We start from the raw sequence: 26,974 nt of genomic DNA on the forward strand, positions 1-26,974 counted from the left end.
CATTACGACAGCGTAGGCTAAGCTCCAAATGAAAAATATTTATGCCTGGTGCCGTAAATATGCATCATACTTCAGAACAAATCACAACCAGAATGTGAAGCTTTCGAGTTGTAGATATAAAGCCAGCCATCGATATTTACCTGGGTACCTGGCCAGAAATGGGAGTTTTTCTCAGCTATAGCAATGCACACGAATACAGTTGGTATACAATGGCTTTTATGCTCACACACGTTGCGCTGACGTGAGTATAGGCCGCTTCTAAAGCTAAGGGTTTTTCGGCTACTGTCAACAAAAAAGCAATTCATATTCGACCGACATGTTTTTGAACATCGTTCAAAGACGCAGTGGTTTAACTTGACTCGCTTGTTTTGCAACTTCTACAGGTGCTATTCACCAGCTATAGTTAAAGAATAAGTGCTTGGTACGTTTGGTATAGGATTAAATATCATTTATTGTCACCATTCAAAACAGCTAGAATCGTGCTGTCACAAAGCGACGGCGCCGACGATCGGTTTAACTGAACAAACAACCGCCTTTCTTAGACGGGAACAATATCTTTTCTTCCTTCCTCATATACAAGGCAAGCAGCAAGACCCTGCACAGCCCAGCGGTCACATCCCGGCAACCTGAGGTCACGATTGTGCAACGCACACCCATGGCCCACTACGCTGTCACCGCTGTATTTGTCGCCGTTTTGGTTGCGGCCCCGTACGTGATGGGTAAGCGCAAACCATACGCAGCCACCCTCTCGTTGCCTTTACGCTAAATTATTCTACAATTATCTCAACAAAGACAGCTCATTTTGTGGCGTGAAGCATGAATATGCAGCAGTGAAAGTGCTTCTATCTTTTTCAAGCTTCAAGAAAGGTTACAATTCAACATGTATAATATTTTCTCCACTTTGTTTGAACCGTTTGATACCTAAAAGTCTTCTAAGTGTATCACCTCCGTTTAGCTAACTGCCTCTTATTCCTCATATTTTCTCCCACATTCTCAAAATTGTTCGGAGACATGAAATTTCATATTCACAGTGCGGTGCCTCTAGTAGCTTATCACAGTGTTCATTACGTGACGATAGTGACCGACCATACTATTTATAAAACAGACGTCACACAAACTATCTTCACGACTTTTATTTATCATTGTATCCAGCGTTCAAGATCCGACTTTGTTTCATATGAAGACACGCGTCTTTGGTGATGAGGCGACTTTCAGAATGCATTTTTGGTCAGCCGCAGAGTTACATGTTCAAGCCGAGAATGTATCGTGATTTCAAACACAATGAGACCAATGTGATAATGATTTATAAACAACAAAGTATTGGATTATCTGGACCGACTGCTGTGCAACTAACAGTCAGTATGATACAGAATAAATGTTATCACGCAGCAGCAATCAGCCAAAAAAAAAATATAAGAACCGAAGACACAGAGCTAAGTGGCACAAAAAGACGTGAACACAAACTATCGGTGTTGACTTTTTTGTACCACTTAGCGGACTCCTTGAGTATGAAACACCAGCTAGAGCCCCACTGTTGCTTTCCTGAAAAAACAAAAAGAAAAGAAGAGCAATCAACACGCTGGGAGCAAATATCGGCCACCCACAGCGATAACACGAATGACGGAAAATGTGGCTTGAACTGCCATCAGCGCGGCGCGACGACAATATATTTATCGGGTTCCAGTACGGCATTTCACGATAGCTAGTTCGCCACTCGCTTTGATCATTTTTTCGACCGTTCCCAATCGTTTCAACTGTGGGCAGCATGCACGTTACATAGACGTTTACCCGACTTCAGACTGAGTATGGCGGCCTCGCACGCCCGGGCAACGCGTTGAAGTTTTCTTACCACGGGAAGCCGAAACTGGGCGCTAAGCTGCCGCGAAGAACGCGCATCGCGGGAAGTACGGGGCATAATTTCACGCCACAATTTTATTTGTTACGAAGCCTTACCGGCTGCTCCAGCTCGATTTTGCCTTTCTGCTTCTTTTTTTCTTCCTTCAGTACGACCCAATACGTATGTTATCACGCAGAATTCCTTTAGACTTGCATGAGGCTAGCCATAACATATATTTTATTACCTATGTGCATCCGCAGAATTTGGATGAAACTCATAAAGTGCGCGAGCTGCGGCAACATCGCGCCTAACTGGGGCTCCTGCAGTAAAAAACTGCAACGCTTCCAGGCGTGCGCGGCGGCATAATTCGAGCAAAACGCGATGAAACGCGAAGAAACGCTCATGTAACGAGCGGGACGATTGAACTCTCTTTCCAATTGGAGATCAGTCACAGTCAAAAACGCAGTTAAGGCGAGCTGCTCACCAGGTATAGTTGGACGTTGAAAAAATACCGACAGCATTATCTAGCATCCGATAACCACCGCTTCGTGGCGCTGCCGGCAATCCAAGCCACACTTTTCGTCGTTACTGTTAAGTCTGTGGGCGTTGCACGTTTGAGGGAACAGTTCGTAGGCGAGTAACACAAAACTATTCCATGGAACAAAAATATAGACCACAGTAACAAATTCTCAAAATTGAGAGAGGCGTTGTTATTAATAAAACCTTTTCACTACTATGACTAAACTTATTGATGAGTTGCTCATTGATAAGCATTGAATTCCTAATTTTTGCTGCGGAAAAAAAAATGAACCAATCGCTCTTCACTTACTGATAGGCTGACAGTTAGAAGTTGCTAAGTCGGTATTTAATTGATGTATTTTATAACGGGAATGCAATAACAGCACTGAACGGTAGAATAATACCCCAATTATAATTATTATTTGCCAGTATACATATTTTCTTATCAGGCATGGATTCAGATGATAGTACTCGATGTTTCTGATATGAATTTATCTTGGTATAATTTGAAGACGCATAATCTCACACACTGCTCTCCCCTGTAGTCTCTGTGATAAAAGTAAACAATTTCTGTATGTCTGTCGCCCTAATTATAGACTGTAGCTAAAATCACACTGAGAAGCTAAAATTAAATGTAGCGTACGTAGCACATTATATACAAAATATTTATTTTTCTTAAAAAGTGGATAATAACCAAATTTTAGCTTTTAACATTTTAGCTTATGTTTACTGTAAATGCAAGTGTATATCAAATATGACCCTAAAGTAATTGAAAATAGAAACCTTCTCACTACTCCTGTTTATTAGTGATATGTGGAGTGTAATAGGGTCAATGTTTCTTCCTCTAAAGCAAAATACTACATATTTAACCTTAACTGCGTAATTTTTTTTTTTATTAGGATGAGACTAATGTGAATTATTAGACAGTTTAGATGGCAAATTTGTAGGGCTGAGCGTGAACTAGAGGCATTCAGTTGTGAACAAAAGAGCAATATCACTTGCGTACATAAATACCGTCGAAACTGAACAGCGTGTGGTGTAGAATGTTTGTTACTTTTTGTTTCGTGGCGCACAAAAACTATCAAAGAATATGAGTCTTTGTTTATACCACATATTGTTTTTTTTTTGTATGTATACCACATATTTATACCACAATATTTTTAAAGCTTTTAACAACTCGACGAGACAAAGATGCGCAACTTTTCTTTTTCATGTCGAGGATAATTGCTATGGCAATCTGTCTTTCGTGAAGAACGGATCAGTACGGTGAGAATGTGATAAAACAAAGCAATTTTGCTCAGCACGAATTGCATTGTATTATCAAACAGTAACTTGTTGAATTGCAGAGCTATAAGGTTTTTCGAGATGATCCGATAAAAACACTGAACTCAGATATGGTCTCTAAATAGCGGTGCAATGCGTGTGTGTCTCCAGCCTTCCAGACAGCCGAAACTTTCGCAACGTTATAGAATAATGGATACTTGGGAACTATCGCGTTGGTATCCAAGAACTGTATTTTACCACCTTTCGGATAGAAATAAAAAAACGGGTAAGCCACAATTGGGGGCCTGAAGCTTTCAACTCAAGTGACGGTGTTACGAGAAGCTGAGAAATTAGAGAAATTACTACCGAAGACTGCATATTTATTTTAGTTCGAAAACACTACATAGCAAGGTCTAACTGGCTCAATATCCTCTGCGTTGCCACTTTCTGGCACTTGTCAAATTGGCCTTCGCCTCTGGAGTAGACGGTGAGATTGGAATCCAGTCTGCCAGCATGTTTAGATTCTGTGTAACACAAGCTGCCTTTAGGCCACGCATGTCGTTCATGCTGCTTTGTTAAAGTGGGTCTTTTTATCTGAGTCACTCCTGGACACTTCCGTAGCGGAACTCACGGTTCTCACTACGAACATATTTCTGGCAGGGTAACACTGTCAGGAGATGATTGGTGGTAGGATTTTGTGATTTCACTTCTTTCAATGTTACTTGTCCTTCTGTTTTCCTATACTAAATATATTCGTAACATTATCAGGGAAGTTTGTGTCACCTTGTCTAACGCTATAAAGGCACGTGATTAGGTGGATGAATTCAGACTGCTTTGAAATGGATAGCGAGCCTGAACCTTGGTGGCAGTTTTCGGAAGCTTGGATACGAAGCGACAAATGGCGTGAAAAGTGGGCAATAACACTGAGAGAATGTCATTTAAACTCACCCTGTACCTTAATAAACGAAGTCAAACTAGTGCTCTAGTTAGTGATGCTAGATATAGTGACGTTAAACGCCGGAGATTCTTTTTTTTTTTTTTCTCATCATCTTCGTATGAAACACTTAAGGAAAACATAAGAACACGAACTCTTGTTTACATTGCCACCGAGGCATCATAAGTGCATATGTTTTTGCCTCAGGGATGAACGAAAATTAGAGAGAGACTAAACATGGCTAGGATAACATCGTGGCGAATAAATAGAAAATATTACCAGTGGTTTATTTGGCATGTGGCTCTTATGTTTTAGGAGCTATAAAGTTCTATGAAGAACATGAAACGTGTGTTGATTATAAGTTTCAGAACTGCTGTCAAAAAGACAAAGGAAATGCTATGATTATTTTACAAAACACAAAATATAGCATCCAACTGTTGTAGAAGATTGCTATTTGCCGATACTTCGTCACATTGAAGTAGTAAATTCTGTTAATCGAGAATTACTAGTAATGCCTCGCCCTTTTGTACTGATCGCCCCAGGCTTTGGCAAAATTACGAGACGTCACAGAAAACACCACTGGTTGAAACAAGTCTTTCCTAACAAACCAATATTACCCTTAAAAACCTAACTCTTAGTCAGTGGGGGTCCTAGAACATTGTGACGACAATAATTTATATTTCTTTCCTTTCTTTCTTCCAGGAAGACGTCCAACATGTCGTGGCAATGAAGAGCTCATCAACGGGGGAAGGCTACGCTACGACACGTTCTGCAAGCCCTGGATGACACTTGTTTGGCATCTCCACAAGCCCCGCTGGTGCGTCTGCAAACAAGGTTACGTGCGGAACGCTTGGGGCAAATGCATCAGGAAAGAGGAATGCCTCCAGTGCCAGCATGTCCGGAATGCCGATTACAACCCTTGCTCTTCGGCCTGCCCCGCGTTCTGCGGCAGGCCACTGAAGCAGCCCTGCACGAAACAGTGCGTGGTCGGCTGCGCATGCGCCCCTGGGTTCGTGCGGTGAGTATACCGAGTGTCTATTTTCTAGCTAAAACTCGCCTAATGCAAATTTCAGGTTATGTGAACAGGAATTTTGTCTAGTAGTAATTAGTTGCATTTGTAATTCTACACACAGCTTGAACTTCACTCGAATTTGTAATATGGTGATGAAGAAGGCACTCACTGATGCGCCTGTTCCATAAGCAGTTTCAATTTTCGTTATCTTCACCAATAGTCAGTTTTTCGAACTCTCAGTGAAGAGTGAGAAGCTAGGCTTTTTTCACCACATTTTGGATGAAAAACGTTAACTCGAAAATTGATGTCATAACAAATTTGAAACCCAGTAATCATGGGTGCTATTGTTGTACATTACTATCCTAAATGTTTGGAATTGCTTCATAATTCATTTTACTGGATTTCAATATTTGCACAAGAAATATGAGACTTGCGTATACTGATATTTAGATCGCCCACGCCCAAGATACTCTAGAGACGTGTTTGCTTTTACGGCTTGTATACAATTTCTCGGGTCCCTCTTCGTTGACTTACATTGTTTCTTTAGTAAAAAAAAAAATAAGTCACAAAAACCTCACACATTTTATCAAGCCGAACTCATATATTTGTCACAATATGATATAATTCTCATTCGTTTAATGATATTTGTAGGAGGTGATATGAGATTTGTTCGAGATATGTATGGGAAACCATGTACAGTTTAATGACCTCTGATAGCTTTCTCTATCATTTGTGTGCAAATTATGTGCAATCGAATGTGTGTCCAATTAATCGGACACCATTTCTCGGGTAACACTCCGCGTATTTCTCTGTGTGTGTGGACTACTTTGTGGCGCTCATGATATCGCTGTAGGAAAGCAATCCTTCTTGTGATTCCATAACTTTTAAAAGTTAAAAATGTTGCCAACTTTTATTATACACGACCAAAACAACAACCACATTGCTAAATCCGTCCAGCTAGAACTGCTGATCTCAGCTTTACTGAACCGCTCTAAATAGGTCTACAGCAGTTCGCAGTGCCGTAATCGAACAATATGAATGAGAGCTAAATATTCGTTGAGCTAAATTCTACTAGGCATCCACTTGGTTATCAGCGCCTTCCATGCCAGTAATTATTTAGGTATTTGCTGCAAACACTACTTGGCCCAGGTGGTTCTACCTGTACTACCAGTGTTTTGGACAACAGTAACGACCTTCTACGTGGTTTCATGTCTTGAGGATTACATTTTAAGCCAATTTCAGTCCCGAAGATCAGAGCTTCCTCCGTCAAGCCATAACAATACATAGCGGTGTTATCCCATTGCACAGACAATTAAAGAACTGTTAGTAATTTTTTTCTGGCTAAATTACCTTCTACTGACGTTGCATTATGAAAAGGCATCATGTTCGAGAAGGCATCTTTCTGTATCCTCAGTACAAGCCTCTCGGCGTGGTATTTGCTTCGGTGCGCGAAGACTGCACTGAAGCTTATGTTCAAAAGCTGAAACAGCAGCGAGTAACGCGAACAGCCGAGCTCTATACGATACCGTCATCCGAGAAGAGGTTTGTTTGATAGGACGTACTTGAACGATATGGACAAGACAGATATAAACGCGTCATTCTGTAACTGGCGATAAAGGCACGCGTCTTTGCTCACATGCGTGCGTGTCTGCGGCCATCCGTGTGAGTTACTGTATGTGCGTGCGTATGTATGTGTAAGTAAATCATCTGAAAAAGGGAATACGTTAAGGTTAATGTTATAGCACCCCAAAAGCATCTTCCGTAGACTATAACTCCACCGTTACCCCTTGTTTCCTTTCTCCTCTCTTTGTATCGTCTCCCCTACAATAGTGAACTCCATGTTTTCAGCTCTCTCTGCATCTGACCGCAACCAATCCCACTAGCAGTTGAGCCGCGTCACCGATCGTGCCGGCGTAACCGAGCGAGAGTCACGAGCAGAGAAGAACTTATCAGGAGAACTGGAGAAATAAAGAGGGCTTTTTAACTGTACATACCGTCTTTGCCAAAAGTAGCCAGTCTGCAGGGTTCGCTTCTCAGCCGTGTTTGGAGCCCTTGATCTATTCCAAAAGGCAAAAAATGGTCTTTACATATAAGAGTAAGGGCATTTCTTTCCGTACAGGTGATTAATGATTTGGCATGTCCTGTAAACGCTTAACTACGGGGCTACAGAGCAAACCGGGCAGCCTGGTTACTTTTGGCAAAGACGGTACATACATACAAGCATCTCTCAAGTTCTTTTTCTCCATATATGGCAAAAATGCTTAAAGAGCGACGCTCAAATTTCACATGAGGGAGTACCGTAATGGTCCTTAGAATTTTCTCTTCTAATTTTGTCGTAAATATGAGGAACGCTTTTTTTAATACAGTAGATAGCACTGCTGCCAATGTCCTAGATCTGTCCATGTAGTTTTGCTCTTTTTAAGTCGCTATGTTTTCTTAATTCAGTTCTTAATTAATTACTTTATTTAATTAATATGCACTCAATCGCCGAAGCATTGAAGATGGGAGTGAGGTTACAGTCGTCTACAAAGAAAATGAATATAATGTGACACCTGCCAGAACAGTGAAAATTTCATATAAAGCACTTAGATAAATCAGTATTAATAACCGAACTTCCGCACTGTTGGAATCAATAATAACGAACTATTAAAAAGACGTGACATAATATTCGCAGCAATACCTAAGAATAAAAAAAGACAACTAAATAATTTTGATAGTTAAAATCCGCTACTTGACACGCACAAATAACGAGATGGCACCATCACCAATAAATAAAAAAAAATAGAAAACCAACTACTTCAGCAGATCGTTTTATGGCCTAGCAGAACTCGGTAACTAAAAATGAACGTGTCCACTTCGGTTCAAAATTATAAACGCACACAGAATAAGACGTTGTATCGAATACTCTGCGGCATCGACAAACAAAAAGCGTATAATATTCATATAACGCATAAAATCACTGATACATGCGATACAAGCCGGACGTGGTTCCAGTCGCTGCATGCACGTTGTATAGATGAGTAAACAGTCTGTATGAGTTGCAACGAATGCATTGTATACCTTGTGTCTGTAGTCTATTCGTAATGAGCGATAATAGGGTTCTAGTATGAGCTGCCTTCGTGAAGATTAATTATGTATATTTTACACAAGGGATATAAAGGGAACCTTTTCTATGAACAGACAAGCATGATAACAAGACAGTTCTTCATACTTCTTACGCTTGATGTGAGATGATAGTTAGCTGAATAAATTGAGCCTAATTGTTCTGGATAAGTTCAAGAGATTGGCATAAGTCAGCTTGGTTGGGGTCCTACATGGAAGCGGCATATTATTGTTTGGACTGCACAACTGTCTTATAAGGAATCGTTTTTAATGAAACTAAGTAATTCAGAAATCACGTCGTAGATACCCTAGAATGCGGTTTGAATAAATATGCGGTCGCAATGTAACTATTGATGTTATGAATGTACCTAAATACCAATACATATGACTTTCAGTTCAGTGTTATTCAGGTGGTACCTTGGTAGTCGCGTGCCGCGGCGTGATAAACGCATTATTTAGCATTTGTTAGCATTAAGCTCCCTTTTCCATATTTTGCGCCAGTTAGCAATGCTGTAAATGTTCGACTGCGAATCTTTCAAGTCATTTTCGTTCTAAACTTCTTGATAGATATCTCAGTCGTCAGCATAAATATGCATTGAAGGCATCACACGATTAGGAAGGTCATGAGCAAATATCAGGAAAAGCAACAGTCCTAAAAATGTTTTCTCTAGCCTCCGGTTCTGAGCCTCAGAGGCGTCGTGTTACTGGACAAGCACGTTTGATATCCACTCCTCTAAAGGTCTCCTTTAGCAATATCAGTTCTAGGGCTGTTTGGCTGTCGTCTTATGAAGCCATAACAAATTGCGCTTAAACATAAGAAACACAAGGACAAGGAGAAATAATGCCTTGTCTCGTTGCTTTTGGTTGTTACTAGTAACAAATGGGAATAAAGGGAGCAATGAATAAGACATCTTCGAAAAACAAACGCTGTGTTGTCGAACTGGGATCCTTTAGGCTAGGAGAAGAATATTTTAATTAATTTTTTCTCATCATCTACGGGCATGATCCAGTGCGAAAAGCCTGATAAGATGATACATGACGCTTGCTCCTTTGTTTCAGCTATCCCAACGTCCCTTGGCTGGCATGCGTCCCAGCGAGCTCCTGTCCCCCGCAGTGCCCACCACACTCCATCTTCAAGGTGTGCACCTCGAGCTGTGAGGCGAAATGCTACAGACAAAGGCCCAGCCACTGCGAGACGCGGTGCTTCAACGGAGAGTGCGTCTGCAACCCCGGATTCTCAAAAGTTTTCTACAGAGGCTATGAAATGTGTGTGCCATGGAACAAATGCCCAAGCAGAGCGGAATAAAGGTTGAATTACGTGATATTTTCTTAGTGGCTTGCTTTGTATAAACCCCAACTCGGAGGTACAGTGTGCTATAATTGAAGTGCACTATCATCATTATCGCACAGACTGTACAAATTGCAGGGTGAGGCACTCTCTCATATTCTTCTAATTAACCTGGTCCAGTGCTAGCTGCATCTACTTGACCCCTGCAAACTTCTTGATATCACCATTCCACCTAATTTTTTCCTGCCGAATGCTAGCCTTTCCTTCGCTTAGAATCCAGTATGTTACCCTTAACGACTACCGGTTAGCCTCTCCTCGCGCTACATGCCCTGCCCATGCCCACGTCTTGATTTTGACTAGAAAGTCACTAACTTCAGTTTCTTCTCTGACTCACTCTGCACGCTTAATAGTTCGTGACGTTATAGCTTTCTGCGTTGCCCTAACCTTTGTAGAACCATCTTCAATAGACTCCACGTTTCAGCTCCATTGTTGAGCACCCGTGAAATGCAACTGCTATGTAATTTATTTTTGAGGAATGTATATAACCATATGCAATGTTACAGTGCACTAGTTCAGGAGGAACTAGTACACCGTAACGGAGGGTAACTTTAATGCCGCCATTTTCAGAGCGCTGCAGCTCCATCTATAGTTGCCTAAATGAAACGACAGCTCGGGACTGTCAAATGAGACGGCCGCGGGTGTGAGCAGCCTTACGCTTTTAAATTTCTTTGATGCTTTCACGACTGTTTGCTAGCGAAATTGCAACCTCAAGGCAAGATCCTTCAGCACATCTAGCAATGGCAGAAGCATGCACAGCGTCCGCAAGTGGAGTGAGTGATTCATTGAAGTGCATGATGCCTTTGTATGCGAAAACAAACTTTTGTATGACTTTTCTTATTTGATTTGCACGCTCAATAATTTGAGCTGTGGACTGTGAGAGATTTCTGCAGGCACCTTGCAAAGGTAAAATATGCTGAGTACTTCAAGACTTTTGATAGTGCATGGAATACGATGGTATATGCAAATCAAATTGGAAAAGTGGTAGTGGTGGTGGTGGTAGTGATTTATTAAATAATCAAAAAGGGCGGAAAAGAGTGTTGCCGGGCGCAGCAACTGCTATCTAAAATCTGAAGCACCCAAGCTGCGGCTAGCGGGAAAGGAAAGGGGATAGGGAGAGGATAGCGATAGGATAGCGAGAGGATAGTGAGGGGAAGTACAGAGGGGAGCGATGGCAAGAAATGAAAGGGGGGCTTTGTACATTGTTTACAAAACACAAAAAAGGAAAAAGAGTTCGCGTCGCTCGAGCGCAAGTGTCCGAGCACCGCGTGCACAAATGATCGCGCTCGAGCGACCAATGCAATTGTTTACAATATAGTTCCAAAAGTACCAGTCGCAGTATTTTTGCATACAGAGCTACCATGCACTTGCCCGAAATTCTCAGAACGTCTGCTTGCCCCTTGCATTGAGAGATGTGCCGATTTGTCTCGCCGTTAGGCTGAAATTCACTTCCGGTGAATTTACGAATAGCCAGTCGCGAGAACTTCAAAGATAGGTAAAAGCGCAATAGCCATGTATACCCATGGCCGCCTCCTTTCGCAGTCCATAACAGCCGTTTCGAGGCGGTCTCAACAGAGGGCGCTACAGCGCTCTCAAAATGATGGCGTTCAACTTACGTGTTATCGTCTATGGCCTGTGGAAAAAGTAGATTGGTCCACCACGCAATACCTCAGCTTGCACAAGTGAGAGCTAGATATTTGATGGTGATATGTTGGTGAGAATTCAAGTAACGCAACCATGATATGTTTCTATATTTTATTTTGGGATTTTTGCTGTTTCAGTCTCCGGAAATTCAATTCAGCACATTTCAGAGGGAATTGAACAGACTCATGTCGTAGTTGTTGTTAGCACAAACTAGCCAAATCTCAGGGGATTACTAGTTGCTATTCTGTGCTAGCCAGAGTACATAACAGTAAATGTCACTGCGAACTTGCCAAGTCCACTAATACAATGGCTGTGGCTATCGACTATATCCATAAACAGAAATTCGTGCGGAATGATGAGGCATTCACCAAATTGCTTTCAAACTCTGCAAAAAATCACCAGTTCAAAATATTGTCAGTCTCAATATATACGAGCTCAAAAAAAATTAACCATAGAGAGAGAGAGAGAGGAGAGAGACGCGGTTGGCTCACAAAGAGCCGCTTTTTTGTTCGAGCTTATCGGCCGGGCCTGAAGGGCAGCTGTCAAGCTTGATTTTGCGGTCACTCGAGATGCACCACATTCTTTGTGCAAAAAAAAATTTACTCCTAGTGGTCTGTCACCAAACGATGACCTTGTTATGCAGCCTATTCGTGAAGATCCGCAGTACATCCAGCCAAGAGCCGAAAAAAGAGAACGTCTCATTTCCGTACCACCAGTGAGCTCCAAAAACTTCGTCGGAAAGAATGAGATAGGTGCTTGGGTGGAAGCTGGAATATATATTAAAGTCATATACGTTTTCTTGAGCACACATCCTAAATACTCCGGTCATCTGAAAGACAAAATGGTTTCACTGGAAGCACATGTTCAAATTGGAGCGACGAGAACAAATTGAACTTAGTTAGGACGAGATCTTAAGCGTTCAAATTGACCAAAACGTGAGCCTCAACGTCAAGTTGTGCTTCTCGTGGAAGGGTATTTAGGTACAAAAGCGTCGTAGTGTCAGCAGCCAGTATAAAACACAGTTTTTGTAAGAGGTGAAATACAGACGGGTTCGACTTGAATATAGGCAGCTCTCTGAGTGGGGACTCAGACCATCAGTGCTTCGGATTTTGGCGCAGTTACTTCAGGCATTAGTGAACTGCCTTCCACAGCCGTAATTCAAACATGAAACTATTTTATCGTTCCGTTACACCTCCTGTCGTCTCCTTCTTCAACAAGATTCATGTCACAAAGTACGTACAATCTATGCGCGTGAGCGATTTTTCTGTTTTGGAAATCAAGGCACGAATGTTATTTATAAATTCGCAGCTAGCAAAAGTGATCTTATCCTAGCAAAATATTAGCTTGCTTAATAGGTAGGTCATTATTTTATTATGTACGCAGGCAGTTTTCTCCTGTCTGGCAAGAGGAGATGGTCCAAATCAAACGACTTCACTTTTTGAAAATTTCCCATTTCTTATTACGTTTGAGCATTTACGCCCACCACCTTTCAATAAGTTGCAAACATTATTCAAGTGCACGTGACTAGACCGAGGGCAGATTTGCAATTTGTGAAGCACCGACAATGTCATGTTTGAATCTGTAAGCGTTGACAAATTCTCAAGAGGCTTTTATCACCTCAGGACGTAAAAGGGAATCATTAGGTGAATGGAAGCGGCTTTCCAGGTCTGAAAAGATTCTATAGAGACCGATGACGCTGTCCCTGCGTCTAAGGATTGTGTGCCGGAGCACTATTCGATGAAATACATTCTGGCCCGAAGCTTCGTATTCATTTCGCCTCATTGCTGGGTAGGCCAACAGCAGGTGGTGAACGTAAGCGTCGACTTTACGGAATTGGCAAAGAGGATCCTCTGGGCAAGCGTCGGATAGGAGGCTTGTTCCCAGTGAAGACGCAGAGTGAGCAATTATGTATCGAGTCTTCTGAAAGGTAAAATCCTTCGCGCAGATGAGACCTTGGGGGAGGGCTATCAGACATTGAGGGACTAGAGCAAGTGTTCAGCGCTTGAGGTGCTCCGTCCAAAGCATGCATGCCACCATAGCGATTGAGGAGATCAGACGCTTACAAAGAAGAAGGGGGGAGGGAGCAGGTTGCCGTATTTGCATGTATTTGTGAAGAAGCCAAGTAGTGCCCGTTGAATAAACACCGGTCGATGGATGCTGGCCGCCAGATCATGAATCTTTTCACAAACGATCTGGCATCAATTGATACATCGGAGAAAGAGGGTGCCTTCAAGGGTGCTTGCGAGCGTACGATGGCTGGCCGTGGTGAAAGCGGAAGAAAGCGCCTGCACTGCAAGCAGCTTCATATTAAGCAAGGAAACAAGCTACGTAAGTCTCGTCTTAAATAGCGTGGACTGAGAGGGACATCTCATTGCCCTTTTCATTTTACATACATAGATGCTGGTGTCTAGAACAGACAACGTGTGACGCATGTGGCAGCAGAATCTTTTGTTGTTTAATAAGCTTGCGAAGAAAAGTTGCATCGTGACTAATGCTACACGAGGAATATTAACAATTTTCCTGCTAGTTTGTTGCGCAAAATGTAACTAAAGGACCGACAGCTGCCATGGCAGTAAGCATCGCAACGAACCACGGACAGTGAGCGCTAGCGTCAAACATGGAAGGTTGGCCTTTAATCTTTGAGCCTCAAAGTCTTTTCTGCATAAGTTAATTCATTCTGTCCGTGCCTTGTTTTTAGCGCCATGTCGAAGACTAAAGTTGCGGCCTACATAGCATGTCGACAGTAATATTTAAGGCTGTTAAAGAAAAAGCCGCTAAAGTCTGCCCGTCGCACTCACTCCAGGCGCTTAGAGCTTCAGCCATATACAAAACTGATCTTCAGAGGATCAAAATGAGTGCCATCTATTGCCCTCTCAAACAATAGCGATGTTTATTATTGTTAGTGACGCTACCCATCCTACGTTTGAGCAAACAATATAGACAAATGAACAAGCCCTCAATGCTGAGCGGTTTAGGTAACATTTTGTATTGATAGAATATATTAGGGGAATCCTTCATGGTGGAATAAATTTGTAATAAGGGAGTAATTACTCACTGACCGTCCTGGTTAGCTCAGTTGGAAGAGCGACTGCTTTGTAAAGTAGCTTTCCTTTGTAACCGTATGGCTGCGCTTCGGTGGGTGTCAAGATGTAATTACTCATTTATAACATTTTGCATTCAGTAAAGATTTTACCAGCGACTTAGTGGAAAACATAGGCACCGCACGTAGCTCGAGTTTCGGAAAGCAATGTCACTGATGTCACTCGCTTCTTATACATCTATCATGAGAAGGATGGAGGAGTCTTAAGAGGGCTGATGACGCTAAAACATCCACTACGCCGCTTATACTCATAAGGACAGAGTAAGACCAATATTGTCCGATAACTGAAACCATCGCGTTCAAGACAGCCCAAACATTTAGGGGCAAATCTTGCGACATCGATAATGAGGAACCCTGTAATAGAGATCTCCCTTTTCATGTTGACCGCCTAGGGTTCTTCAACGCGCTGCAGTACAGGACAATACACGACCGCTTTGCGTTTCGCACCCATCGAATCACGACTAAGTGGCTGGGATGGAACTCCCTCGTATTTTGGCTCCGCAGTAGAGCGCCCTAAGCACACAGCCATTACTGTAGAGCTAGCATTTCTGCCAGTTCACACGGCTATCGCATAAATCCCACAAGGCGGAAGCTGTCAAGTCCACCAATGGAGGAGGAGGAGGAGGAGGATGATGATGATGATGAGGATGATGATAGCAATTTCCATAGTTTCATAATTTCAATCACAGAAGCCGGTTTCCATCTCTCTGAGACGGTACCCGCACAGCCATACTCTGCTTATATCAAGGAGTTGTGGAAGCGTAACGCTACTACAGTATATGTATATCTGTAGTAACGGTGCCCTTGCCAAACGCTGTCTTCCGCTTGGCACCGCCTTTGCAGCGAGGAAATACGGCATATGAAAATGATTCGCGATTATCTCTTTGTGAGTACCATATACCCTCTTATCCACTTGCACATGATTGCTTTTCAAGCAATATCAAAAATGAAGCTCCGCTTGAAGTGGTAACTTCTTAGACTAGGGAAAAAGCTAAGTTTTAGCTCAAGACGATATTATTTTTTGCTGACACCTTATATCTGCAAAGCCCGCTGCTGGTGGATTGCAAAAATGTGCTGTAAGGTTTCGTTGAGAACTGCTTGCACCCTGCATGTCACTGGCGTTCATCAACGTTTACCTTTAGTTCATCCTTATCGTTCAAGTCGCGTTCACCCTTAAAAGTGAGGTCGTTTATTCTCGAAAGTGCCTGCAGAGAAGCAGAATGTCGTGAAAGTGGTAGCCATGTGAGGAGGATGAGACAATCATAACCTGTTAATGGTCATAGCAAGAATGAATATCCTTCCTATTAGGATAATGGGAGAAACTCGACGATCGTGAAGATGTAGGGACTGAAGGAAGCTTGCAAAGAGAAAAATACAACCATTTATGTTCGAGCGCGTGGCTAAGGCCTGAGAAGGCTGACCTAAGTGGCAGAGACTACGCCTAATGTTATGGTCTTGCAAACAAAGTGCTAGCTCAACGAAAAACGTAGCGTTTTTTGTTGAGCAACTATCTGACAAACTGTTAAGCAAAGCACTTAAGAAAGAACAACTGACCTATAACCACAGATTGGCAGAATGTAGTGTAAACCTGCTTTCAGAAGCAACACCGAAAATGCATTACGGATTTGCAAGTTAAGCATCAAATTTCCAAATGACCAAAGGGAATGTTGAAATTAAGGCAGGCAGGAGTCATTCGACAATCTATAAATAATCTCCTTCTTCTGCCATCACGAGTTCAAACACTGACAGCTAAGAAGATGTGATGGTACTTGACTTCTGTTAGTGAATAATTTCTTACGTCTCTAGTGATGGCTTAGTCATCATCATCATCATCAGCCTGATTATACCCACTGCATTGCGAAGGCCTCTCCCATATTTCTCCACTTAACCCGGTTCCGTGCTAGCTGCATCCACTTGACCCCTGCGAACTTTTTAATCTCATCCGCCCACCTAACTTTCTGCCTCCCACTGCTACGCTTTCCTTCCCTTGGAATCCAGTTTGTTACCCTAAGCGACCATCGGTTATCCTCTCTTCGCACTACATGTCCTGCCCATGTCCATTTCTTTTTCTTAATTTCCACTAGAATGTCGGTAACTTGAGTTAATTCTCTGACCCACTCTGCACGCTTTCTATCTCTTAATGTTACCCCTACCATTTTTCGTTCCATAGCCCTCTGGGTTGTACTCAACTTAAGTAGAACTCTCTTGGTTAGCCTCCACGTTTCAGCCCCATAGGTGAGTACAGGCAAGATGCAACTGTTGTATACTTTTCTCTTGAGTGATACCGGTAAGCTGCTAGTCATAATCTGCGAGTGCTTGCCAAATGCGCTCCATCCCAATCTTATTCTTCTTGATATTTCCTTTTCATGGTCCGGATCTGCGGTTACTATCTGTCCTAAGTACACATATTCGCCGACTATTTCCAGTATTTCGCTACCTAATGTAAACTGCTGTTCCTTCCCGAGGCTGTTGAACATTACCTTAGTCTTCTGCATATTGATTTTCAAGCCTACCTTTCTACTTTTTCTGTCTAGGTCATCAATCATTATTTGCAGTTCATCCCCCGAGTTGCTTAGCAAGGCAATGTCATCAGCAAATCGCAGATTACTGAGGTATTCTCCATCTACCCTTATCCCTAACTGCTCCCATTCCAAGTCTCTGAATACTTCCTCTAAACAAGCTGTCAATAGTACTGGGGAGATTGTGTCTCCTTGCCTAACACCTTTCTTTACGGGAAATTTGTTGCTTTATTTATGTAAAACTATGGTTGCTCTGCAGCCACTATATATATCTTCCAGCACTTTCACGTACGGCTCGTCTACCCCCTGATTTCGCAATGCCTGCATCACCGCCCAGGTTTCAACTGAGTCAAATGCTTTTTCGTAATCAATGAATGCTATGTATAAGGGCTGGTTATATTCCGAGCATTTTTCTATCACCTGATTGATGGTATGGACATGATCGATAGTAGAGTGCCGTTTCCTTAGTAAACTTAGTAAACTTCAGCATAGGCAGTTTTAAAAAGATATGAAATGATTTTACTTATTTTGCTGTTAAACTGTGACTATATCGATGGCGAACGGGACTAAATATTTCATGCATCACGTTGTAGTGAATATTGGAACTGAACATCTACGTTGCACATGTTTTCCACATGTCTGGGCACTCAGAAATCTGGGCTCTGTTGCCTCCAGCTGTGTTTAGCTGCTCGCGATTGTTATTGAGCTCGTTGTTCGTTCGTTCAAAAGAGTGGACGTAGAAGTAAAATGACTGCCTTTTCCTGCGTCGTGAGGCGCGCCCCCATTGTATTGAAGCGCAACTGGCATGACGCACTTGAAACCTGCGAAAAAGCTTAGCTTGTTTCCAGCACGGGAAAGAACTCTCTCGGCCTTCGCACAAAATGAACCCAATGGTGTTCTTTTTATGACTACTGTTTAAACGAAGGATTTCTGTTCTTGCAATTGTTTTCCGGACTATGAAAAATTTTTGACAGGATTGAAGCCCGTAGGATGCGCTGCAGCCTGCTAGTGCTTGTCGCTGTTATTTGCATTGCAGCTGTGACTACCAAAAAAACACGTAAGTGGAAAACGTTTTATAATATTTGCAAAACCCTTATGTCCAATATAGAAATGTATTATTTCAAAATATTTACCTGTCTGCTTAATATTCTTCATTTTCGCATAAAAGCATTATGCAGATCTCTCAGTAGCCTTGCTGGGAGAAAGAACGGGACCCAAGTGTATGTGAAAAAAAAAAGTTAGGGCATTTTCTATCGATCAAAATTAATGGCCGCCAGAAGTAAAAGTAAAGGAAGTAAGATCCATATAACCAAGGCTACGAAAGTTTATAGAATGTGTTTCCAGTGATGAACCAAAATTTTGGAGCCGCTTGTTTTAAGTATATGCTTAATGTCTCGTTTATAAACGGGGTAATAGCCATGCTCTGAAGAGTCTTGAACTTGAAATGGTGCGCATGCAGAAGAAGCTTTGAAGCACACAGGTTATACCTTTTAATGTGAAACCCTTCTTTCGTTCATGAGTGATGTGGACAGGAATTGTGGGCAGGATTTGCGGACACAGCATGCCCGCACGAACTATCAATGCAGAAAATGTTCTACAAACGCCATACGAACCTACGCCACAACAAAAAGATCAGCTTTCATGGTCCAGGCACAACAGCGCTATACTGTGCCGCAGCCGACCACGCCTCGTGTAAACCTGCAACACACTTTGCGCTGTGCAGTAAAAATCATCCTCTACATCGAGTTTCATGTGCACCTCTCCTACATTTAACCTAGGTAATATGCAATACACATGTCATCCGGTCAAGTGCGGTGGAGGTTCGCTAGCGTAGTGTCGGACAGTTCCACCAGACGGCGTGAGAAAACTCACAAACTCGCAATCCTTTCGCATTAGTTATATAAGCAGACCTAAGCGCACCCCTGGAATTTTTTTTTATTTTACTTTAAATTATGCCCGAAGAAGCGGTCCGTTGCTGCTGCTAGCTGACCATGAACCCCAGCCTACCCTACGCAAGCTTTCAAACTGCTCCGTCCTATATTCCCCAACCTCGGCTTATAAATTATTGAAATGAAATATTCACGCACTTGCATCAAACAATCTTTCCAAATCATCGAAGTATGCGTGCAGCCAACTTAATAAACTCACAACTAGATATCTCCCGCAGACAATGTCGATGTGCTCGATAGATACATGTCCTCGGAAGACGTAATTTACCGATTTCATTGTGTTTTCTTTTCTTTCTTTTTTTTTTCACTTTTCCCGCCCTTTGTTATTGCTTCAAGTGGTGTCACGCTTCGCGCCCCCTGTTTGTCATTAGCTGAAGTCCACCAATAGCGGCGAACAATGCCACTTGTCATGACTAATGGACTAGAACAAAAAGAAACAAAAGAAAGAATTCTAAACTAAATTTGAATTTTTTGCCTTCAGGAATGACACTGAAATATCCTTAAAGGGATGAAGTTGAAATAGTCTAAAGTTTTTGTAGAACATACCAGAGCTGCGGCGGACATCAAACTTAATGAAGTTTCATCTTTGCTGCTAATAAAAATTTAGTGATGAATCCTTTGAAGCACAAGTAGACCTGCTGAGACAAGAAATGTTTAATGTTTAATGCGTGGGGACAGATTCCCGTTTTAAATGAGCTGCCCGCAATGGCAGCTCCTGCCAATTCGGCCACAACGCCAGCACACAAGCCTGATTTTCTAAAGAACGGGCCATTAGTATCATTGTGTTGAAAATCCATATTGTCGACGTCCTTCATGGACTTTTACTTGGCGCTATCTTCAGAGCTTTCAATTTTGTCACGACGTTCTGTAGCTTAACTCCACCTTTCAGATAAGCCAATGGCACGCATGACTGTGACGGTCGGAAATGGGCGTGTTGTAAATGGGATTACATTCCAACCAACACTAGCAATGTCTCCAAGCAACCTCGTCGAACTTGCCGTTTCATTTTACGAACCGTTGTTTTTTCCTATTTACGCGATAGCGTTATATGCCCCATTCTCCAGAAATTTCGGCGTCGCGTTGTCCACGCTGGCTATATACTGTCGCCATGCAAGCGTTGAGAACGGAAAATTACGAGACCACGAGCATGGCTGTGGCATGTGCTAGCTGCCAGCTCATACGGCCAGGCACTGAGTGATCGTACGGTGCGTGACGTCCTGTGACGTCACGCGACTACTAAACATGGCTGATATGGCAGCAACTGTCAGCTGGGGCTTCTAATTTCAGATGAGAGAATGATGGGAATCAGGCTATCTAGAACCCTTTCATTCCGAGGCGGACTTGCTACCTCTGGGTCACGTAGTCACGTTCGTGCGGCTTGTTAAGCGGGCCTTTATATCTGTGTCGGGTGGCTTTTGAAAAATTTACTGGCATAGGAGGGCTTAGTAAAGGTTATGCATGAGATAACGGAGGTATAAATAGAGGGGTTGGTGAGACGAACGAAGATATCCGCAAAAGAATCGGCGTACAGGAGACGCTAACGCTTTCGGGTCATATTTTTAAAGGCGGCGCTTAAGAGTTATGTAGCGAAGTTCCATCGAGCGAAACCTACACTTCTTTCTAACGAAGAAACCTGGTAACGGAAACATGTCCTTCAAAGGTTTCGAGTCATGTTATGTATTTAAAATTCCGGTAGTCCCGTTTATAGCCTATACACTTTGTTGGCATTCTAAACCATCTTGCAATGCAGAAGAAAGCTAAGCGAACCTCCCCTATTTATAGTAATGTGTAAATTTTGCCTTCCATCTTAATATTGCTCACTGAAGTACGCGCAAGTGGCTGAAATGTTCGGCACAGCTCCGTACTGCCAAATTTTCAAGGTGTTCGGGAATTAAAGAAAGGAAATCAATAACTTTGCCTACTTTCTTTTTGTGAACCGAAGCGCAAGCCATAAGCGGCCATTAATTCGTCCTTTCTAGCTGTCTTTTTGAGAAACGGAGAAAATACCTGTGACATCTGAGGATTCTCTTGTAGTCGCCTCAGCAGGTATTCCAGACTTCAATTCTTTATTACCTCTCAATTAAATACCTAGTATTCATAGAAATTTGACAACTCCCAAACAGAATGTTTTCAAAACGACGTGAGCGGGTTAGGCAGAGAGTGAATGAAGCGAGGGTTAAAAGCCCGCTCAAGAGCTATCTGCACCGCTTCTTCAAAGCGCGATGTTCGTTACGAGACTGCTGTTATACCAGTCATTAAATCCTGGAATATCATTCATTGTAATGCGATGCTCGCAGCCCTCAAGAAGCATTTTACTGGAAACAGTTCTGATGATCCAGATGATACAGACTCCAATAGCATAGCTTTAGCTTTCGAGCCCACTAGTGAATTTTCTAATCAATTGTGACAGAAGGTAGAAAGAAACGACTCAAGTTAAACCGCTTCTGTCGTTAAAGTTAACATCCTTTTCTCCAGCTATAAATCCATGCGAAGGGTTTTTTTTTTTTCAGCAATGTTGCGGCTGATAATATATTACCCAGAAATGTGGCGCTACAAACACTCTCACATGAGAAGAAACACAACACAGGCGCACACTACCAATTATAATATGGATGCAGCACCAACTTGCCCTTAATCTGTTATTTTGAGATAATGTATTGTATATTTTGCGCTTCTTCCGTTATAAAATAGGAGCTCGGGTTATGCAGCTACGAGCACAGGCTGCCTTTCAGCGAGAAATTCAGAAGAGGAGATTGTTTTCTTTCCTTTCTTCGGGAGTTAGATTTCGCTCATCGCACTGACTTTTTCACAGCCAGCCCGGCGCGAAGAGTCGTCTAATTGTTACATCAAAAAACGTTTACTCCGAAGAATCGACCAACTCCACATCTCGAACTACCCCTCTCTATGGTACCAATATAATGTTTAAAATTTTGCCAACATTTTTTTCTGTATTCATTAATTGGTGCCGTAACTAGCAGCACCGGTAGCAACTATTGTTGTTATAATCACTGCCCCCTGTAGCGACTGCTATTCCGTTACATTTCTTTCCCTCATGTCCAGCAATCCATAGTTTCTTATTCTTAAAAGCAGTCACCTGTTTACAGGTAAGCCAGTAAAGTGTGGGCTCTGGGAAGTGGCTGTGAATGGGAAACCTCGGAAGGACAATTTCTGCAAGCCCCACCTCACGCGTCCGTCGGTGGTAAAAAAACTCCGCCGATGCGTCTGCCAGAGTGGCTATGTGCGCAACTCCTGGAACGAGTGCATCTTGAAAAAGGACTGCGACATGTGCAAGGGTCGCCCAAAAACGGACTATAACACGTGCGAGTCGGCATGTCCTCTCAAATGCGGCCAACCAGTGACGTCATGGTGCACGGCACAGTGCGTGGGCAAGTGTTCTTGCCCTCCCGGATACATCGTGTGAGTAGACGCACTTCACCCACACTGTCGCCTGCTCTTTAGCACTTTAGTGCGAAAGCACTAGTCTGGGCGCTACTATACACTGTAATCAAAATCACTCCTTTCAGTGTCGATAACTCACACCCTCAGGGTGCATTGAGGGCGCATGCAACTTTTCGATTGGCGCAGCAAGTAGCACTGCACTCACTAAAAGGATGCGTCAGTACCTGAAAGCTCCCTTTCTGGAGCTTTCTGAAGGCTGGGAGTTTAGACGGAATTCCAAATATTATGGCGCGAACAATTTAATATGTACCCCGAGTGAAGGCTTCTCTTCCTTGTATGTGGAGAAGCTGCCCAGCAACGCTAATAACAACCAAGCAGTCACGATAATGGGCCTATGAACAGATCACATCGACTGGAATTGAAAAGTAGTCCTATAGTGCCCATAGAAATACACAGAAGCCAATGTTTTCTAAACCCATTTTCTGAGTTCACAGGGCTCCTATGATGTCGTCTTTTGATGCAGAGCAACAATAAACATCATAAAACAGGTTTAGAAAGTATTAGAAGTCATTTCAAAGGCGGAGTAATATGAGTCGGGAGAGCGGATATAGAAACACATGTAAGCAATATTTGGCGAAGTATTTTTCTCTTTTCTCCGAGCGATCAAGGCGGCTGGTCGTAAATATTAGCGAGGGCATTGAAGAAATGTCACAAAGTATCCTGCCTTATCATGAAGTCAATCTATCTTTAAAATGCCTCTAAAATATGTGTTGTGAAGTCATGTAGATAGCGCCAACAAGCTCGCTATCCGCTGAGTGTTTTTCCCAGTCGCGGAAGCATCTCACGTAAACTGGTATGCTGTTGTGTAAACTCACTTTAATTACTAACAGCTGTCATTAAATGAATGCCTTCCAGGCAAGACTACAACCTAAAATAACTCAAATGTCACAAGCTAATGAAGGAGAATGACCCACTGTAACAAACATCGACGCAGACGACACAATTCGAGCACATATGACGCCATCCTCCGCAAACGCGACATGTGGGAGCAGACGGGGGATTTTGACCCTCTGTTGGTGCACGCGGTTCATTCAAAGTGCTAAGTGAGGACCGACTTCAACTTAAAACTTTATATCATTTGCGCACCAGTACTTGAAGGAATGCATCTTGGGCGGCTGCATATCGGACAGCACGAGAAGGCAGCGCCATTGTTAGAACATCCAGCAGATAATAAGCTTTTGAGCGCAATGTCCATCTTTACAATAAACATTTGTCAGAAGATCTTAAAGACATATTGAGTTCAGAATAACCTAGCTTAATTTGCCACATGTTTTCATCAAAACATTTTGACATTTTACCGTGAACCATGTTTATTAGTGCTTCTGAAACCGGAAATTTATTTCCGTAAGCTTTTCTTGCGTGTATTTCTATGAGTTGCGCTTCCAATTTGTGTCCCGCTCCATTTTACACTGTTTTAAAAATACTCCACCTATGTGATGAGGTTTCATACTTTCACAATCTGTATGACGACGCACATGGTTACTTTGTAGCGAATAACGACATCACAGCTGCGGTGTCCAATAAGAAAAAAAAAAAGATTTGAAATATTTTAGTTCCATGTATTCCTATGGGCGCAGAGCCTTCTTTTCACCCTCAGTCAGCCAAGTTTGGCGACAGCAGCGCCCCCGCATCTTGCTTACGTCACAGATTGGTGTTGGTTTATACATGACAGCCATATCCAGAGTCAGTCAAGACTCGACTGTCAGTACGACTTTGACGTTTGACTAAAACCTTGTCCTTTGACCTTGACACAGTCACTGACAGAGCAAAAATCTCCTAAAATGCTATGGTCGACGCCGAGGCGTTGGCAAGTTCCGCTGTATGGTGTTACAGTCCTTTTTATGTACTTTGAAATTCTGAACTGTCACTTGATGACTGGTGTTTTGGTGCACTCTGTTGACGACGTTGCACGCAATTGGAAAACAGGAAGACACCGTCAACTCCGTCCCGCTCGATCAAAACGTTTTGCATAAGAAGGGATTTTTTATGTAAAAACAAGATAACCACCCCACGATTTCTTAATTTAGCTGGGATTTTAATGGGAGGCAAATTTATGAAGGCATAAGAGAGAATCAGGTCGGCAGTGGCCCACGACATTGGCAGCGACCTTTTTCCAGCATTGAATATACTATCTGAGCTGACGATGATTATAATGATCGTGATTATTTTTACTGTCCTCACTGATATTCTGTCTACGTTTTTTCACTGTAGCCATCGGAAGCGGAATGAAACGTGCGTAGCAGCCCGCAAGTGTCCTCCCAAGTGCCCCCGCTACTCCCGCTTTCAACTCTGCGTCTCCACCTGTCAGCACTGGTGTGGAAGGCCAAGGCCTAAAAAGTGCACCACAGAGTGCCACAGCGGGGACTGCGTCTGTAACCGTGGATTCGCCAAGAAATGGGAAAACGGCGAAATTAAATGCGTTCAAAAGAAGAAATGTCCCAAACAGATTAAAGCGACAACGAAGAAGCAATAAAGGTGCCCTTAAGGCAGCCCTCAACTGGATTTGCTGGACGGGTATTAACCTTTTATCTTTATTCTCCCTCAATTCAATGGCGCCAACAACATTTTTTTAAACTGCACTCAAAACGTTTTAAAATGAGCCAGGTCGAACGTATATGAGTGCAATCGAATGTACAAATGTTTTATGGCAACTGAGGTAGATGACGTATGAATATGAAGGTAAACCATATTGGCCGAAGTTTGTAATAATCAGTAATGAGAAGCTTGAGTACAGCTCTCTACGTAAATCAGTTTTTCAATACGTTGAGGTAAACAATTTGAGACGTGCTTATCCATATGTGGAGCTTGAACTTACGTCAAATCGTCCCCCATAAAAATCCTTTACTGGTTTTCAATTCTTTATTACTTATTGACTGTTTAAAGAACTTAGTTCGAGCTGCCAGCGCTTGCAATTGCCTCTTGAAGTTCGAAGACCGAATTGGAACAGCAAGCAGTAAAATTACAAGGGTTCAACGCTGCTGAACCAAATATTGAGCGAGAGCATTAGCTGCGGGTGACCGAGCGTTCTTCTCTTTTTCTTCTTCCTCAGCCTTAATCAAGCCGTATGAGCGTGCTTTAGTGGCCTATAGGGACACCGTGAATTCAGGGTCCTAACAGGTTGATTCTGACATAACCGTCCCATGTGAAACGAGAGACCCAAGTTAGCAGGTCCTGTCAGCCTATCTCTCGCGTCATAGTCCTCGCAGCTTCATACAGGGTCAACCATACTTAACGGGAACGCTTCTCGCGTGGCTGAACAAATTCCAAGCGCCATTGCTCCGTAACCGGCTTCAAACTGATGCAGAGTAGCAAACAACACGAAGCACACATCTTCTCGTGCGCAACTATGCATTGGTTTGTGGCCAGTTTAGATGCAAGGGACCTCCGGAGGTGCATAGCCACCCGGAGTCGTGTTCCCGGTAAGTGTGATTAACGCTGTACAAGTTAAAGGTCAGTCATCGCTAGCTACATGGTAGTTAGTTTAAGCGGGGCGGAGACAAATAAATTACATTACACGTGACACCAGAGCAAGCAGTTCAAATTAAGCGCATTTTTCACTGCTCACGTCATCAACTGATGTCGCTTCTGTAACGAACTTCGGTCTCGCGCGATAGGGGGTGGAATATATAAGCGCACTTCGGGATTTTGGAAAACGAGGTTTTCTTCAATTCAAAAACTGAGACGGCATTCTTGTCCACGGCTTCGATGTCCACATCGGGACTAACCACACAAAAGCGATAATTACAAATGTAATGAGTGGGTTTTGATTAGTTAGCTGAGTGATTAAAGGCCTTTTTCTACAAACTGTCACCCCCTCCCCCATTCCTCGACAGAACGTTTATTCCTGTATATATTGCATTCTACTTTGAACCCTGGATTTTTTTAATTAATAAAATCTTCACTGAAGAATCCTGTATATTCGTAGTTAATTTTTCTCCGCCTTTCGGGATCCATCTACCTTGCTCTGACTACACACAGATAAGCGACTGGTAGGAATTGACCTCTAGAAACGCCATAGTATATAGAAACTGATATCAAATAATAAATTATCATTACTTAGAATAACTGCTGTTTTAATTCCTTGCTGTAGTAAGTAATTGTCATAATCTATGGTTTTATTACATTTCATGCAGGCGGCCTGCTTGTACGCGCACCTCATTTCTTGTGTTTCTGAGTACGTTTTTGTGGGCATGTTCACGTAAGGCGTGCGCGTCAATATGGAATGTTTTTTTATTGCGAAAGCAATACTACTTTCACTTTTCAGCCCTTCGCGTAACGAGGCGGTAGCTAC

The 26,974-nt window shown here is 42.7% G+C and overlaps 2 protein-coding genes across 2 annotated transcripts in view; both read left to right on the plus strand.

Moving 5' to 3' along the window:
* The first annotated feature begins 555 nt into the window (after nucleotides 1-555).
* LOC146172685 (zonadhesin-like) overlaps nucleotides 556-26,974 on the plus strand; it is a 37,864-nt gene continuing 11,445 nt past the window's right edge. Inside the window, exons 1-4 of the mRNA XM_084584358.1 lie at nucleotides 556-719; nucleotides 5,256-5,571; nucleotides 9,727-9,964; nucleotides 10,710-10,785. Of these exons, the coding sequence (XP_084440484.1) occupies nucleotides 656-719; nucleotides 5,256-5,571; nucleotides 9,727-9,964; nucleotides 10,710-10,785 (694 nt within the window). The 5' untranslated portion in view covers nucleotides 556-655. The remainder of the gene's footprint in view (nucleotides 720-5,255; nucleotides 5,572-9,726; nucleotides 9,965-10,709; nucleotides 10,786-26,974) is intronic.
* LOC146172686 (zonadhesin-like) lies at nucleotides 18,076-26,646 on the plus strand. The gene is made up of 3 exons (XM_084583965.1): nucleotides 18,076-18,332; nucleotides 22,329-22,641; nucleotides 24,895-26,646. The coding sequence occupies exons 1-3, from the start codon at nucleotides 18,266-18,268 to the stop codon at nucleotides 25,154-25,156; spliced, it is 642 nt and encodes a 213-aa protein (XP_084440091.1). The 5' UTR covers nucleotides 18,076-18,265; the 3' UTR covers nucleotides 25,157-26,646.

The sequence above is a fragment of the Amblyomma maculatum genome, chromosome 11 (assembly GCF_055883805.1).
Source record: "Amblyomma maculatum isolate TAMU_Amacu chromosome 11, ASM5588380v1, whole genome shotgun sequence".
NCBI lineage: Eukaryota > Metazoa > Arthropoda > Arachnida > Ixodida > Ixodidae > Amblyomma > Amblyomma maculatum.

Coding starts and splice junctions, on each gene's coding strand:
- LOC146172686 (XM_084583965.1), top strand. CDS start 18,266: ATGCGCTGCAGCCTGCTAGTGCTTGTCGCTGTTATTTGCATTGCAGCT. Junction 18,333..22,328: donor TGTGACTACCAAAAAAACAC/GTAAGTGGAAAA, acceptor ACCTGTTTACAG/GTAAGCCAGTAAAGTGTGGG. Junction 22,642..24,894: donor TGCCCTCCCGGATACATCGT/GTGAGTAGACGC, acceptor TTTTCACTGTAG/CCATCGGAAGCGGAATGAAA.